Consider the following 17235-nt stretch of genomic DNA (forward strand, 5'->3'; position numbering starts at 1 on the left):
TATCTGATGCGTGTTACATACTTGGCATGTCAAACAATTTGACCCTGACTTACCTAGATTCAAATACTCAATACATGCGTATAATTTATACAAACATTCCAAACCGGATCTTAATTTGGCGAATTACATGCCAGACCAAAAGGGGCTCACAAACAAAAATGTATATTTGGTTTTAACGTTAAAAAACCAAATAAAATCAAACTAATCGACGGAGCCCAAACACGAAAGCCCAACATTACTGGGCCAAGGTGGCCCAACAGCAGGTGGCCTGCTTGCTGCGGCCCACGGACAAGGCAAGTTCACCAGCGGGAAAAAAAGAGCGGCTAAAAACTCAAAACTCGAAACCCCACCACTCTCCTCGAAGTCTCCGGCGCTCGCAGCAAATCCAGCATCGGCGGTGAATCGATGGGATGGCGGCGGCGGGAGGGCGGCGGCGCCGTCGCCGGCGCGGCCTCGAGGCTTCGGTTCGCGCCGTCCTCCAACCACCTGCTCGTCTCCTCGTGGGATTCGGTGAGATTCCTTCTCCTCCTCATCCCCTCTCGTGATTTAGGGTGGCTTCGCCGTTTGGGGTTGGATGGATTGGGCGCGTGGGGGTGCTTCTGACTTGGTCCAGTTCGTAGGAGGAACCTGGGCGGGTTCTGAATTGTTTGCGAGCTTCCGGTTTTGAGTTGTCTCATCTCGTGAAAATGCGAAATCGGAGGAGGACGGAGAGGCCTGATTAGTGTTTTTTTTGCTTCCCATTTTGGTGGGATTTGTTCCGTAGGGGCTGAGGCTGTACGACGCAGACGCGTGCGAGCTCCGGATGGAGGCGAAATCGGAGGCGGCGCTTCTAGACTGCTGCTTCCAGGATGAGGCCGTGGCGCTCACAGGTGGCTCCGATGGATCCATAACCAGGTAACATTCCTATAAAAGTGGGCTGCAATCGGTGGTGCGATGGTGTTGTACGTTGGGCAGTGCAACATAGGAACCCCTCCCCACGCACGTAAAATAGAGCAACGGATTAGTGCATGATTAGTTAAGTATTAGCTTAAAAAGACTTCAACATGGATTAATATTTTTTTTAAAGCAACTTTCCGACAGAAACTTTTTCTACAAAAAAAAAACCTACTAGCATTTAGCAGTTCGAGAAACGTGCGGGCGGAAAACGAAGGACCCAATAGCTTAAAAAAACTTCAAAATGAATTAATATGTTTGGAACTCACCCTTAGTTAATATGCTCACTGCTTCATTTCCTTAGATGATCTTTATCTGCTGAATTTTGGACCAAGTTAAGAGTTATCAGCTCGTGTTCGCATGTATTGTTGTGGGGTGCATGACGGCACTAGTCCTATTAGGTTGTTTATACTGATATTGAATTCTATATGTAGCATTTCGTGCGAATACTAAGCAATGCTCCATTCTCCATGTTATATAATTTAAATATGGAAATTTTATGTATTAGTACTTTGGGAAATGTTCTCAGGTATGACTTGCATTCAGGGGCTCAAGGTACTATTGGGCAACACCACGAAGTGGTTTCCTGCATCGAGTTCTCCCAGATAACTGGTAAGGGGCAGTTCATTGCGTTGATGCTTTTCTTGGTTTGATGGACGCTTGGCCCGGGCATCCAATAGGTGAAAACTTTAACACTGCCTGCCTATGTGTCCTTATTTGCTGAAAAGTTTTCAGCATCTGACATTTTCTGTACGCAAATAATAATAATGATACTAGGAAAGAAAGTTATGCTAGTATGTGACTATAGTTTTTTTGGTATTTGTAAATGGATTCCTGTAATAATTATCTATTTAGTGAGTTCTTTTTATTTTTTGCGTCAAATCTATTTAGTGAGTTTCATAATAGAAATGACAACCTTTACTTATTAATTTGTGTTTATTGTTGTGTCGTGTTCTTATCAGGTCAAGTTGTAACTGCTACCCTTGACAAAAAGTTAATGTTCTGGGATTCTCAAACAAGAAATGTGAACCCGAACAGCATAAAAAATTTGGATTCAGATGTGGCATCACTTTCAGTCTGCGAAATGTATATATTAGCAGCAATTGAGAGAGAAGTTTACATTTATGACATGAGGAACCTGATAGGACCAGTAAAAGTAAAAGATTCCCCTGTGGAATATCATTTAAGAAGCCTTCACTCTTCTCCAGAGTGGAAAGGTAGGGTTTCTATTTATATTTATGAGTTCTTATATATTTTTCTTGATACTAATGAAGGCTAAGACTAGTTTCCTTTCCGAAGTTCTCAATGCGAAGATGAAATTTGTAACAACAGTAGTTGTTATAAATATTACCATTGTTGTCCTGCTATAAAACCTAGCCCAGAGCCCTCTTTGTTTCGTCTTCCTTAAGAAAAAGGAAATCCTTACCAGTGATGGTCATCATCTTGTAGATGGTGATATCTTTTCGAGAATGGGGACACCCATGTAACCTAGTATTAAAACATACGATATTGTTGATGGTATGTGTTGAAGTCTCCATTCTCGTTTAAATCAAACATATGTACATTCAGACGTTCTCGTACTTATTCTTTTCTTTATTTTATATCCTTCCAAGGTGAGATGCTGCAAGAAATCAAAGTTTTTAATGTATTATTTGGTTCTCTTAAAAATACCTTCGAGGGGTATGTTACTGATTGTTTGTTTATCTGAAACAGTTATTTTTGAACAACAGATAATCAACTTTATGATTGGCTTTTTTTTCCCAGGATACGCAGCAGGATCTGTGGATGGAGTTGTTGCAGTGAAGTACTTTGATCGTGGAACCGATGGTGATATGGGGTAATTTTTTGTGCTTTCACTAGAGAAATCAATGGCAAATGTTTAAAACAAATAATCGATGACCGCTAATTCACTATAAAGAGAAGATCATTTCTTATTTGAATAGAGATAGCGTGGAAATTTACTCACATTTTCAGGCCTCTTCTCTCAAACTATATCTATTTGCTGTGAAGTAGAAACTTATTCTAATCCAAAAGACAAGAATAATAACACATAATTTTTTTTGCATGATATATCTTTTTAGACAAATTTCTTATGTGCTGAGTTAGTTTGTCTTTTTTTTTTTTGTGTGTGTGTGTGAAAGGACCAACTTGGAACAAAAGGTGGTGATACATGAATCAATCTTGACGTCTTATTAAGTTTTATGTAGCGGAACCAAAACAAGTCCTATAATAATGTATTATGTATAGATGCCCAAATTACTCACCCTCAGAACTTAATTGAGATACTTGTATTTTTGCAGATATGTTTTCCGGTGTCATCCAAAATCTAGAGATGGAAGATCCAGTATGGTTCCCATTAATAGCATCGGAATTCATCCGTTGTATGTTTTGTATTTTTTTTTTGTGCATCTTCCTGCTGTCATGTTCCTCAAAGTGATTTTTTTTTTTTGAAACGAACCTCAAAGTGATGTGGACACACTGGTTTCTGATTGGCAGTGACAAAACTTTTGTTACTGGAGATAATGAAGGATATGTCATTGCCTGGGATGCTCAATCAAAAAAGAAGCTGCATGAGGTAACATGTGATCCTTGAGGTGAAAGCATATTTTCTGCAACTGTTTTGATTGTGGCAATTTAAAATTGACTAAGAATGAAATGACTTACCTGTAGGCCCTTCTGCTAACTCTTCTCTCACCCTGCTTTCACTTATCTCTCCTATTGCCTTCTGTAAATACTGTTAGCATCTATTTTCTGAGGACTTAGTTGCAAAAGAATATTTCTAATGTTATATATATATTAGAGCAATGTTGCAGAAGTGTACACTGCAAATGTCCATGATCAAGATTGGATTGTTCTTAATTCCTATGGTTCTCTGTGTTAAATGACGGATGCTGTCTTGAACAACTATAAATGAAACGTGGCTGTTGTATCCTGTGTGCAATAGCAATTCAATTTTCCTAACGCAGTTTAGTTAATCAGTATATGTACCTCTTTTCTGTTGGCGGGTTAATAATTTAGATCTGTATTTTACCTGTGCAGTTTCCTATCTACTCAGGCAGTGTGGCATCGATAGCGTTCAATCATAATGGTCAAATTTTTGCAGTTGCTTCAAACAGCAACTATCAAGAATCAGATAAAATGTGAGTAGCTACTGAACCAGAAAATTACCTATTGCTTCATTGTCATCAATAATTGCCATTACATTCAATATTTATTCAGATGTAATCATGTGATGGTAGAACATGGTTTCCTATCAAAATCTATTGCACAAGACGTTTCCACTTATATGTTATAAATATCTAAATTTGGCTGGTGAACCCCCTTTTTTTTTAGAAAGAGAGGGGTCGTCTCCCATTTTCATTACCAGAAATGAAGGTTCAACAAGCACTAACCTGGCAACCACGACTAAACCGGAGTCACCAAAGTGCTAATTAAGGTGCCATCTCACCATTATAGCACTTCTGGTGAAAGTTTTCTACTAAATAATCTACTGTCAGCTATTTAGGCAAATAGGAAAGCAGTTTACAGCCTACTATGTTTAACCTATTACATTCCCAGGAAGAGTTTTGCTTCCAATATATAAACCACATGTGGGTTGTACATGGAAGGTATGCATGGAGGGGTCTGGTAGTTGAGCGTTCTGATTATTTCATTCAACCAAGTAACCTTTCCATTTGCTGCATACGTGCAGCAATCTTTTCTTAGTTGATCAGTACGCTGATTACTTGATGCTTGGTCTTTTGTCATTGCCTTCAATTTGTGGTTGTTTGTTTTGGAAAAAAGTGGTCCACTGTCATACCTAACTATGCTTCTTTCTGATGAGAAGCACTTCTCCTCATTCTCTGATATGATTACAAAGTATCCTAAACATTTGGATTTGGTTACTATAGTGATAGTATTTCATCTTTGTTGAATCGAAGTATCATGTTTGTTCCACCTCATCATTAAGAAAGCATTCAGTCTACCTACTGATCATCTCGCTTGCACGTTTTCAGGGTAGAGGAGCACCAGATATTTTTCGAAATGAAGCAGCACTTCTAAGGAGGTGTGCCTCACCTTTTAGCAGGAGGTCCCTACCTTCATGTTGTACAACTAATCGAGCTAAACTTATTCGTAGGTATTCTTTTCCACCCCATCATTTTGTTAGCTGCGCAGGATGTAGCTGAACGTTGTTGTATTGTTGTATGGGGAAGCATTATACTCATACAAATTAGCAGGTTTACCTATCTCAGCTTGTGTAGGCATGTGATTGTTCTCAAGCAAGGGCAGGGTAGATTTGTAGCGACTGTGTGTAAACTAGTACATCATGTACTGTATGTTCAAACTGCTATTAGGAAATGTAACACATGTTATTGGACATTTGGACTTGGATCTGGTTATGCAAAATGGTTGAAGCAAATTTGAGTTTTTCTTTTCTGCTAGTAGGGAAACGAGTAGGAATATTTTCTCGAGAGGAATCTTTTGCTTCTCAAGCACATTCTTTCTTTTGGAGTTGATCCAGACATTGAATTGTGTCTCTTTTGGTGTTGCTCCAGACATATTGAAGTGTGTGTATCTGTTTGACCTGATGCGTTTGCGTCTGGAATCTTTGCTGCACTAGGATGCTGTGACTTCCAGCTAGTGCTATGTTGCTAGTATCTGGCTTTCCCCTTTTCTGGGTTTTTCACCATTTGATCTTTTAGAACATTTATTTAACAAATAGATAAAAAAAAGACTTATTCTGATTCTTTTTTGTGGCACCACCGTTATTGGTGTCGTGGTTCAACATGACCGTGCCAATGACATTGGCGCTGTTCTACATTTTCTGGTGGACTAATGTGAAGTGATGCCAATATCATTGGCGTTGTTACGTTGGACCACAACGTCAATAATGTTAATGTTGTGAAAATGGTTTATTCCTAAATATGTTTTTTTAATTCTATTTTTAAAGTCAATTTTTTAAAAGGATTATAATGTGAAAAATCTGGCTCCCCATTCGTAGGGATGTAAATTTTCAGACGGTAACCTTACTGCTTACAAGTATTATGGAAAGGCTCACCGGGGGTATGTATGGATCATGTCAAATGACTCAGTAGAGCACAAAAGTGCTTTCTGGGTTTATCTTAACCTTTGTACCGTCCATTTATCGGTAGGAGAACACGTGCCATTTTTTGCTGGCTTACAGATATATCGTGACAGGTGACAAACACGCAAAGGCACATTTCAGCCGACCAAAAAAAATGTTGTACAGTGAACTGCAATCTGCAATTTTCATCGTGCACTACTCCTGCTAGTGCACCACGACGACACGCAATCCCAGGCGAAGCGGCTTCTGCGCGCTGCGAAAAGTCAGCAGCAAAACCGCCGCCCGCCGTTGGGTGGGCCCCACGTCTATGAAAAGGACGAGCCGCTTTTGTCTCACGTGCGGCCGGATCCGGCTGGACCCTTTCGATCCGACGGCTACGCTAGGTACGCGCGGGCGCCACCCGGCCGACCAAAGTAACTATCACGACGGGCCCGGCCGAATGGGCCGGCGGAAAAGCCCATCCCACGGCCCGCTCTCCGCGGATGCGGCGCCTCATACATAAATGTCTCGCTGAGCTCCGCCCGTCCGGAACCCTAGTCGCCGGATCGCGTCTCTCCCATCCTCTCGCGCATCCTCCTCCGACTACCTCGGTGAGCCGCCGCCGCCTCCGCCTCTGCCACTCTCGTCTTCTTGATCTGATCTAGGGGGTCGCGGCGTTCCTGATCTGTGCGCGCCTGGTGGTGGTTGTTGTTGTTGGTGGCAGGTTGGGTTTTGGGGGCGGCTGGAGATGTCGGACTCCGAGGAGCACCACTTCGAGTCGAAGGCCGACGCCGGCGCGTCCAAGACCTACCCGCAGCAGGCTGGTACTATTCGCAAGAACGGTCATATTGTCATCAAGAACCGCCCATGCAAGGTCTGGATCCCCGTTTCTGTCCCCCTCTTTTTCGCTTAGATTTGTTTTGAGTTAGGAGTTGTCCTCTGTGTTCTTGGTCTGCTCTGTAAACTCGAAAGGTTGGCGCTGATTACTGCGGGATTCGGCTGGTTTGTTAGTTCCAATAATAATCTATTAGTAGCCATTTGTAAATTTTTATACCTTATATGTTCATACGTTTAGATTTATCTGTGTAGTCTGAATTGTGCTTATGCAATTTTTACGTTTAGATTTATCTGTGTAGTCTGAATTGTGCTTATGCAATTTTCTGGATGGTGTCGCAACTGTGGGTTTAATTCCCCTTTTGCACTTTTTTTTTGCGTCAGCAGTGACCAGCCATTTTTGTTATACAGCGCTAACTTAGTCAACTTTTTGTTGTTGAATCTATTTTGTTTTGTTTCGTTCATCATGGAAATGATGATTTTGCAATTGTGGTGTTTGTAATGCATGGTATTTGCTGATTTGGGGTTGTGCTCACTATTTCTCTTGCCGGGTGTATTTTCATCCATATATAGTCACTGTCATTGTTGTAGTGTGGATATGATTATGTTATCTCAAAGGCAAAAGTACTGTTTCTGCGGGTGACTTGACTATTGATGATTTCAGCCAAAAGGTTGAAATGAAATTTGCACGCCCTTTTTAGCTTTTTGTTAGTGCAACGCTTTGCCTGTTACCAAACTAATACCTCATTTCATCACTGCGATTCAGGCCTTAATTTAAAATACTCATTTTGTCAATGCGACGTGTGCTTTAATTTAAAATGCCTTAATGTGGTTATCATATTTTGTGCTATCTTCTTGCAATTATTGGTTGGTGAACGACTCCTGTTTTCTTTTCTTTGATGAATGTTATAGTGGAGTGGGAACCATGCTAGTCTTCTTGTTGATATGAAGGTTTGATGACCACATAATGCTACAAGTATCTTATCTTCTCCTTCCTTTTGTAGGTTGTTGAGGTCTCCACCTCCAAGACTGGGAAGCATGGACATGCAAAATGCCACTTTGTGGCCATTGACATCTTCAATGGGAAGAAGCTTGAAGATATTGTGCCCTCCTCCCACAACTGTGACGTGAGTATAAATCCGTAACCATGTTAAGACTACTGTTTGCTTGGTTCGTGCTGTGTGGTTTACTTGTTTTCCTTCTTCTGTGCAGGTCCCCCACGTGAACCGTACTGACTATCAGCTGATTGACATTTCTGAAGATGGATTTGTATGTTTCTTTAGTCCTTTTAGCTATCTCTTGATTATTTCTGAAGGTGGATTTGTATGTTTCTTTAGTCCTTTTAAGATGGATTTGTATGTTTCTTTAGTCCTTTTAAGATGGATTTGTATGTTTCTTTAGTCCTTTTAGCTATCTCTTGATTATTTCTGAAGATGGATTTGTATGTTTCTTTAGTCCTTTTAGCTATAATGCACGTCTCACACATTCCACAGGTCAGCCTCCTGACTGAAAGTGGAGGCACTAAGGATGACCTGAGGCTCCCTAGTGATGAGGCTCTGCTTACTCAGGTTAGTGATTTGGTCTTAAGCTGTAGCTTTGGCATCCACATCTTCTTTCCAGAATTGCTCAAACTCTTTTTCTTGTGTTGTTGCTACAAGATCAAGGATGGATTCGCCGAGGGGAAGGATCTGATTGTTACCGTGATGTCTGCCATGGGTGAGGAGCAGATCTGCGCTCTGAAGGATATTGGCCCCAAGAACTAGAGTACCTTGTTACCGTGTTTGGCTACCTGTCTGGTCGCTTTAAGTTTGGAGCTGGTCTTGAGATTATATATAAACTTTTGATTTGAGCGTAAGTTAAGAAGACATATGGGCCGTTGTTCCATCTTGCGGTTTATACCGAATGATTTGGATGTACCTTTGCTATATGTAATGCTATTTTGAACCAGTAGTTTTACAGTCTTTATGGTTATTTATATACAATGTTCTTTGGGTTATATGCAAAATTTCTTGTAATCCATCCTATATTCTGTTGCATCATTTTTTGGGTGCTCTTTGACTTAGTCGAAGTGATCCTCTTGACTTCTTACGTATCGGTTTTACTGTAAAGAGCATTCGATTATTTTGGTTATTGTGTTGAACAATTGTGAATTTCTGTGAGCCATGTTTGCAAGTCCTAAACGGTCAAATTTTGCTTTCCATTTTCAAAATGAATCGCATGGAGCTTAGCTTTACAGGTGAAAATGGTCTCAGATTTCAATCAATGTCATTTTTGGACAAATTTTGCTTTCCATTTTTGGTCAGACTTTCACCTTTTGGTGGCAACGTTGTTTTGCCAGGCGTGACAAAGTGAATTGGCCGCGCCAGGCCGTACCTTGTAGCCAAAAGGTTTATATTTAAAAATACTTTAGAAAAAGACTATTAATAAAATGAAAAATAAAGAGTCTAAAAAATAAAAATATTTTCAAGTTCGGATGTGTTTGCTTCATGCTAAAATTGGAAGATGATGTGACGGGAAAATTGGAAGTTTATGCATGTAGAAAAGTTTTGATGCGATGGAACGTTGGAAGTTTGAAGAAGTCCGTGTGCGTCACCGACATATGGGTCCCTTCTAGCGGTGCAGAAAGTGATAAGGTTCAACCAAAGTCGCAAGTCCGCAACGCGACTGTGCACACGAGGCCACTCCACTCCTCTCCTTTGCGCTCGCTCTGCTCTGCCATGGCGGAGGCGCTCGTCGCCGTCCTCCGGCTCGCGGCGTCCGCCGCCGCCACCGCGCGCCCTCAAAGCCGCAGCGGCCGCCACGGCTCCTGCGCGGCGCGCGTCCCCTGCCCCGGCCCGTCCCCGTTCCGCCGCGGCAGGCTCTGCGCGCGGGCCGCGGTGGCCGGCCCGCCGGAGGTGGACGACGACGACGCGATGACCATCGACAATCTCCGCCGCTTCTTCGACGTCAACGTCGGCAAGTGGAATGGAGCCTTCTACGTGCGCGCTCGCCTCCCTCTAGTTCTTCTTCTTCTTCTTCTTCTCTGGGTTTGTAGTCTGCAAGACTGAGACGCTGAGTGTTCTTGTTCGTGTGCCTGTGTGCTTGTGTTCTTCTCGTCAGCAATTCGATGCGCACGGGAGGGTGCTGCAGGGGATCAGCACGCGGCTGTCAGTGAGCACCTACGGGGAGGACGACCTCATCAGCCTCCTGCAATCGTAATGACACTCCACTTACTCATGTTAAATCCTTTTTTGTTCAGTTCTGATAGCACACTTCAATTATCGCATTTTTTTTATTTAATTCAGTATTGTTTCATGTGTTCCATGTTTATATCATATCCTTTGTGATTGTCAGTAATCAAGAACAATGTTTTGGCCGTTCTGTTGTGGCCAGGGATCTTACGGCATATTTACCTATTGTGTTTTCCAGGCTGTATATCAAGCAAGCTTCTTCTCAGATATCGTTTGTAGATGAGGAGGATTCTGAAGAGTGGGTGGAGTACAAAATCAAAGAGACAAACATGTTCACTGTAGATAAATACCAGCAGGTGCACTGAAGTTTGATGATCTCTTGACATTTTTAAAAAATTTGTGTAGTTCTGAGTATTTTTAATGAGCGGTGTTGTTTAGTAGGTAGGATTCTTTCAAGAGGAAAAGGCATTTGCTCTGAGGTATCAGACTGCTGGAATGCTGGAGACTGTCCTTCGGGCTGGTGTGCTAGGAGAAGATGATACTGGTGAAGAATCCCCCAAGTAAACAACCTAGAAACATTGTTACATGCTTACTGCACTGCGATGCTTGTATAATGAGCTGTTACTTATCTGTTTTGTACTTCACCAGAAACTTGAAGATCCCTTCTCGTAAGCCATCTATTGTATGTGAGAATTGCCTTTACTCTCGTGAAGGCAATGGCCGAGTAAGGGCTTTCCACATCATGGACCCAAAGGGAGTGCTCGATATGCTTATAATTTTCCATGAAAAGCAGGGATCTGAAGTCCCACTTATGTACTCTTCAGATGATGCAGATGTGAGTTCTTATATAAGCAAATGCTATAGTTTCAAACGATCTGACAATGGGATGATGCTAAAAATAGCCCTTTTCTTTTGCACTAGATCACCAACAGTGATAGAATAGCTCCACTACTGGGAAGATGGGAAGGCCGTTCTGTGACTAAGAGGAGCGGGGTGTATGGAGCAACACTTTCTGAAGCTGATACGGTGGTTCTCCTTGAAAAGGACCGCAATGGTCAGCTAATTCTGGTATGCTGCAGAATTACATTTTGCGTATCATTATTCTCCTTAGACTTTTAACTATGGAGTATGGAAATATGTGCTTCTATAAAGATGATAATCCCAATCAGTGTCTTGGCAAAAATTGACCTAAAACACAGCCGTAAACCTATGGGTGATGGATTTCAAAATTTGCATGCAATGGGTGGACAAGCGGGTGTGTCTGCAGTAGTATGTGCATCAGCATATTGTGTTCGTTCTTTACCTTACAGTTGCATTCATATAATTAGGTAGATTTATAGTTTACAGGCATTGGAAAATTTCTAATCAGGTCAATCTTATGATTTATAAAAACTATAAATGCACTTGCCTAAAAAGTGTTTGTTTTCAGTAGCACTATATCGTGTTCATAACTTGTGTTACATGTTGTTCATGCTGTTCATAGGATAACATGTCAACAAAATCTGGATCTAGCACAACAACAACTGTTCACTGGACAGGATCAGCAAATAACAACTTGCTTCAGTTTGATGGAGGATATGAAATGACCTTGTTACCTGGAGGAATGTACATGGGATATCCGACAGACATCGGTAAGATTGTGAATGACATGGATTCTTTTCATTTGGAGTTCTGCTGGATGGAATCACCAGGAAAGAGGCAGCGGCTTGTGCGGACTTATGACTCAGCTGGTTTGGCTGTTTCATCAACTTACTTCTTTGAGACTAAAGTATGAAGGACAACTTTTACTTCGATAATTCGTAGATTTTCTCCAATGATCTCATTGAAGTGTGCGTACTTAGTCTTGCGGCTTGTTACTCGGTATGCGATAGCAGAGTATATATTTTTGGACAGCTTCATCTTATGCGAATAGGAGAAACTTATGAGAGCAGTGTTTTGCTCTTCTTTGGCTAAAATTCTACTAGCATGTCGCATTCATATATTTCCAAGTGGCTTTTTTTCCCTGGTGTGGCTGGGGTAGTTAAACCTTTAGGTTTGGAATTTGTCTCCCCTTGTAAATGTCGATATCATCCTGGTCGAATTTGGTTTTGTTGAATACAAGTATTTTGAAACTGAAAAAGATTATGGCCGTAGATCGTTCTTCATATTTCTGCTGCAAAACTTAGGAGTCAAAATTTCTGACCAATTCGTTATGGGGAAGGGGAAAAACTGACTAATCATGCTGGTTCAGTCAGTTGTTGTACCAAAGCCAATTTGAAACCATAGTCTAAAAGACAATGGAAGACATACTCTACCTAGTAACAAAAGGTGACTTTCTGTCTCAAAAAACAACGTCATAGGGATATATATGTGATATAGATGGAGTGATGTTACAAAGGCATACTCCTACCTCTGTGACTGCTGTTACCATCACGACATTCTAGGGTCTACCATATGATATGGATGGAACATAAAGGTGATTTAACTCCCTGGAAGGAAACCTCTGTTGGTAATCCAGGAATATTTTACTCTACAATAACCGTGTTCTTGCTTCTGTCTTGTAGTACTCCAGTGAAAAGAGATATACAGCTAGAAATTACTAAAGAATTAGATGTCTCTAATCAAGGAATTAATGTGTAATACTTGTTTGGCCACCAATGGCGCCAGCAAACCGCGTGGAAAGATCTTTACATAGAGCTGGAGAAAGCTGCTGTTTATCAAAGAAATGAAATATGGTATTTGACCATGATGGTTGCAAAAATATACTTTTGCCAACAGTTTGAAAGAAACGTGTAGCATTATAAAACTGCCTTGGGGGTTAGTGCGATACATGTATATATCTCATATTATAAATGTGCCAAGACATTCCACTGGCTAAGAGATACTGGTGAGGTTATATATATAGCGTGCACAAGATGGAGATTTTTTTTTTTTAATCTTGCCTCAAATCCTCAATGTTGTAGAGAGGATTACACTTGTAAGTTTTTGGCTTTTGCATTTGATCCTACGAGAACCAATTGGTCCACGTTGTGCAATGCCCCTCCACAATTATCCCCCACACACAGCTCCCAAATCTCTGTTCTTGAGAAAATAATGCTGCTTAATTAGTTGTACACAGCAGGCAGAGGATGCAGCTAATCTTCCAGATAATCAAACTGTAAACTTAAAAGCTAGCTTAAGCTAATATAGGAACCCCATATGTCACATCGTTGAAGAGGCTCTCAAGTCTCAAAACCTCATCATCATCTTCGTCGCCGTGTCGGCGACCATGGCCGGACACCTGATCTGAGCAATGCCAATCGTGTCGCCGGTGAAGGAGAAGGCGGCGATCGCTTTCGACGCCGGCGAGTAGCCGCCGTCACCGCCGCCGCGATCGATCGAGCAAAGTCACCGGAGGAAGGAGACAGCTTCCGTTGGTTTTGGAAATATTCAGCTCAAGCAGTTGGAGCGAGTCAGTCCAATCCCAACACATCTCGCTCGGATCCCCTCTCTTGGTCGGCAGCCGTCGTTGTCATCGATCGGGAGGCGTTGCCATTGCACGTTTCAGCTTGTTTTTGTCGCTTAGTAGAAGCAAAGGAAGCTAACGCGGGCGGCGGCGGCGGCAATGGCCGATCGGCGCCGCAGCGACGGCGGCGGCGGCATGCAGCAGCAGCCGTTCACGTCGCCGGGGCAGGAGAGGGTGTTCGACGGCGGCGGTGTTCCTGGGCAGGTGGCGGCGCCGTATGGGAGTGATTTTGATCAGAGCTCTTACATGGCGCTTCTCGCCGCCGGCGCCGTCGGCGTCGGCGTCGGGGTCCAGCCGACGGCGGCGCCGTGGGCTGTCGAAGAGGACGTCGCCGCGGCGCCTCCTGGGATTAGCTTGGCACCTCAGTTCTCCATGGTAATGTTGGTCTCTTGGATTCTCTTCTCGTGATTAATTTGGTGGTGAGAATTTGCTGTTGCTGATACTTACTTCTGATTAATTCTGAAGAATTCTTCTCGAAATTGGAATCCCGTGGTATACAGATATTTGATCGGTATTTGCTATCGGGTTATTTCATGAGATTCTAATTGCAAACAAAAGCTCCGTTTTATGTTCTTACTGAGATTAATTTGCAAGGTTTACTGTAGCAACTAGTTACATAATTTGAATTACATTTGTTACTTAGTTTGACACTTTGACCTACTTGCATGAGATATGTACTTGCATCATCACAAGCAAAAACACAGTGAGAAAATTCATTCAAGAAAATTCCCTGAAGAAAAAAAAAGATTTGCACCTTAATTTGTTCGCCATGGCTCCATGCACAGGCGAACTATGCGCCGCCGCCGTCGTACCAACACCCTGCAACCCTCGTCTCCCCGCCGCTCGCCGCCGGCCTCCACCCCTACTCGCCGTATCTCCACGGAGTCGACGCGCCACCGACGCAATGGCCTCCACGACCGGCGCCGCCGCCCAGCTTCAGCGTCCTCGACCTCGCCGCCGCGGCTGCTCCGCACGAGCAGCGCCACAGCATGCAACAGCTGCTCCTCCGCGCCGCGGCGTTCGGCGGCGGCATGCACGCGGCGGCGGCGCCGGCGCCGGCGGCCGCCGCCGCCATCGAGCAGCCGGCGAAGGACGGGTACAATTGGCGCAAGTACGGGCAGAAGCAGCTCAAGGACGCCGAGTCGCCGCGGAGCTACTACAAGTGCACCCGCGACGGCTGCCCCGTGAAGAAGATCGTCGAGCGCTCGTCCGACGGCTGCATCAAGGAGATCACCTACAAGGGCCGGCACAGCCACCCCCGTCCCGTCGAGCCCCGCCGCGGCGGCGCCGCCAGCAGCAGCAGCTCCGCCATGGCCGCCGGTACTAATCACAATGCCGGCGCCGCCGCGGACGACGCCGCCGCCGCCGACGAGGACGACCCCAGCGATGACGACGACACGTTGTTGCACGAGGACGACGACGACGGCGAGGAAGGGCATGACAGGTGGGTCCAGCAATCGATCATCGTGCCGATGATTATCAACCGTCGGATCAAATTACGAGCAATTTTACACTAAATTTTTTTAAAATTGCTCTCAAATTACTGTGTAGTTGATGGTCGAGTGATTTTGGTTGTTAGGGGTGTAGATGGCGAGGTGGGGCAAAGGGTGGTGAGGAAGCCCAAGATCATATTGCAGACTCGCAGCGAGGTTGATCTGCTCGACGACGGCTACCGGTGGCGCAAGTACGGCCAGAAAGTTGTCAAGGGCAACCCACGACCAAGGTAAACACGTCTCTGCTAATATTTTGTTCTTCTAAAAACACGTAAAAGTTTTGCGCATCAATGCATTTAGAAAGGGGGGGAAAACAACTGGAAAATCCATTTAAAACTTAGGTGCACATATATATACAACCATGCGCTCATCTTTTTCATATCATTATTGTCTGATCATTTCATCTATAACAACATGTAACGCTTATTAACGATCGGAAAACAATTTATGGATAAAACTTTAAGTAATTTTTACAAAACCACATATACTTAAAAATAACTTTTGCAAAACTACAGATTTAAGACGAAGTGTCAAAAAAAATAAAAATTGAGTAGTAAATTTATCACAAAACTATAAGTTTAGTGTCAAGTTAATCATAAAACTACAATGTTTACAACTCTAACAGAATTGTAGTGCTCTGGATTTAAATTTTAGAATATGTAGTTTTATGATTACTCCAATATTAAATCTCTAGTTTTGTGATACTTGGTCTTAAATTTATAGTTTTACAACAAATTGATCGCTAAATCTATAGTTTTGTGATATAATGTCTTAAATATATAGTTTTGTAATAGTTTGATAAAACTATATGTGGTTTTGTGAAATTTACTCTAAATTTTTTATACATTTTTGTATGTGTTCTTAGTGGGTTAAAAACTAATGCTGGAAAATAAACTTCGGTAAAAAAAATTAAATTAACTCTAAAATTAATTTTTGATAATTTAAATTTAGTTGTGGCTAATAAACTGGAGAGGAGATGATCATATTTTTTTTTAGAAAAAACAATAACATATATTTTTTAGAGGAAACCAACAACATATTACAATGTTATATACTCCCTCCGTCCCATAATATAAGGGATTTTGGAGAGATGTGACACATTCTAGAACTACGAATCTGGACATGTTCTTGTCCAGATTCGTAGTCCTAGGATGCATTACAATCCTATAAAATCCCTTATATTACGGGACGGAAGGAGTATCACTCCACTAGTATACAATACCAAACTCCACGCACACATCCCCGCAGGAAAAAAAATATGGACATTGTTGGTACTATTCATGAATGAGTTTGTTTATTTTGTTTCTTGTTGTGTATATTGAATTTTGACTTGATTTTCTACCAGATTGTAGATGTATCATATATGCTAAATCAATGTTATAAAAAACTCTAGGAATTATGTCTTTTTAAATTGTAAATGACAAGCAGAACGAATACGCATATACTTGAGTTATAAAATCCATGTCCCGAAAGAACCCAATAAATGAGCATTGCAATTCACAACTTGAGTGTGACGAACCTGACACGCACGTTACAGCCTGAAACTCTGAACCCGCCCCCTGAATCCTGAACCGAATGTGCTGCGCAGGAGCTACTACAAGTGCACGGCGGACGGCTGCAACGTGCGGAAGCAGATCGAGAGGGCGTCGGCCGATCCCAAGTGCGTCCTGACGACGTACACCGGCCGCCACAACCACGACCCGCCGGGGAGGCCGCCCGCCGCCGCTAACCTTCAGATGCCTGGCCCGGCGGCCATGAGCTTGGCCGGCGGTGGCACGGCTCATCAGCAACCGAGCGGCGGCGCTCACCAGATGAAAGAGGAGACATAGCCGGGAGGATGAATTAACACACTCCTGTGTTGCACGGATGCTTCTGTCTGGTGATCTCTGTGTTTTCTTTTTCGCTGTGTGAATAATAATAGAGATGAACGGTGATTGATTCTTTAATTTGGGCAGATTTTCCTGCCGGCTAGTTGTTGTTGTTGTTGTTGTTCGTCTTCTTTTTTTTTCGCGAATACGCAAAAAGGCTTGCGTATTATGATGGCTAGTTGTTGCTGTTCATCATGATTGATTAGATGTCAGTTGTTTTTCTAGGGAGGCTGACATGTTGGTTCTGGCTGCAGTTTGTCTGTGGCTGCTTCTTGGCTTTGCTTTTTAATGGTTTGTACAGTAACTCTGTATATTTGTTGTTTTCCCTTGCATTTTTCAATGGAAAGATGCTAGGGTTAGAGTGGTGGCTTTAACATCACCACTGTAAATTGTAAATGGTTTCAGAATG

At 42.7% G+C, this 17235-nt stretch overlaps 3 protein-coding genes across 3 annotated transcripts; all 3 read left to right on the forward strand.

Moving 5' to 3' along the window:
• The first annotated feature begins 353 nt into the window (after window positions 1-353).
• LOC127765291 (mitotic checkpoint protein BUB3.3-like) lies at window positions 354-5366 on the forward strand. Its single transcript, XM_052290155.1, has 9 exons — window positions 354-510; window positions 764-894; window positions 1463-1545; window positions 1896-2150; window positions 2698-2770; window positions 3234-3314; window positions 3430-3508; window positions 3973-4073; window positions 4929-5366. Exons 1-9 carry the CDS (start codon window positions 406-408, stop codon window positions 4972-4974), a joined length of 954 nt encoding a protein of 317 aa, XP_052146115.1. The 5' UTR covers window positions 354-405; the 3' UTR covers window positions 4975-5366.
• Window positions 5367-6458: 1092 nt separating this feature from the next.
• Window positions 6459-8835, forward strand: LOC127765292 (eukaryotic translation initiation factor 5A-2-like). The gene is made up of 6 exons (XM_052290156.1): window positions 6459-6588; window positions 6702-6851; window positions 7816-7938; window positions 8024-8080; window positions 8305-8379; window positions 8470-8835. Exons 1-6 carry the CDS (start codon window positions 6481-6483, stop codon window positions 8572-8574), a joined length of 618 nt encoding a protein of 205 aa, XP_052146116.1. The 5' UTR covers window positions 6459-6480; the 3' UTR covers window positions 8575-8835.
• Window positions 8836-8960: 125 nt separating this feature from the next.
• Window positions 8961-17231, forward strand: LOC127765293 (uncharacterized). Its single transcript, XM_052290158.1, is given in 13 exon segments — window positions 8961-9792; window positions 9794-10005; window positions 10220-10337; window positions 10423-10541; window positions 10630-10816; window positions 10903-11049; window positions 11465-11749; window positions 13176-13190; window positions 13192-13500; window positions 13532-13840; window positions 14251-14909; window positions 15045-15188; window positions 16547-17231. Coding segments are annotated over 13 exon segments (3240 nt in total). The 5' UTR covers window positions 8961-9297; the 3' UTR covers window positions 16788-17231.
• Window positions 17232-17235: the final 4 nt, after the last annotated feature.

The sequence above is a fragment of the Oryza glaberrima genome, chromosome 3 (genome assembly GCF_000147395.1).
Source record: "Oryza glaberrima chromosome 3, OglaRS2, whole genome shotgun sequence".
Classification (NCBI taxonomy): Eukaryota; Viridiplantae; Streptophyta; class Magnoliopsida; order Poales; family Poaceae; genus Oryza; species Oryza glaberrima.

Coding starts and splice junctions, on each gene's coding strand:
- LOC127765292 (XM_052290156.1), top strand. CDS start 6,481: ATGCGGCGCCTCATACATAAATGTCTCGCTGAGCTCCGCCCGTCCGGA. Junction 8,081..8,304: donor ACATTTCTGAAGATGGATTT/GTATGTTTCTTT, acceptor CACATTCCACAG/GTCAGCCTCCTGACTGAAAG. Junction 8,380..8,469: donor ATGAGGCTCTGCTTACTCAG/GTTAGTGATTTG, acceptor TGTTGCTACAAG/ATCAAGGATGGATTCGCCGA.
- LOC127765291 (XM_052290155.1), top strand. CDS start 406: ATGGGATGGCGGCGGCGGGAGGGCGGCGGCGCCGTCGCCGGCGCGGCC. Junction 2,771..3,233: donor GGAACCGATGGTGATATGGG/GTAATTTTTTGT, acceptor GTATTTTTGCAG/ATATGTTTTCCGGTGTCATC. Junction 4,074..4,928: donor TATCAAGAATCAGATAAAAT/GTGAGTAGCTAC, acceptor GCACGTTTTCAG/GGTAGAGGAGCACCAGATAT.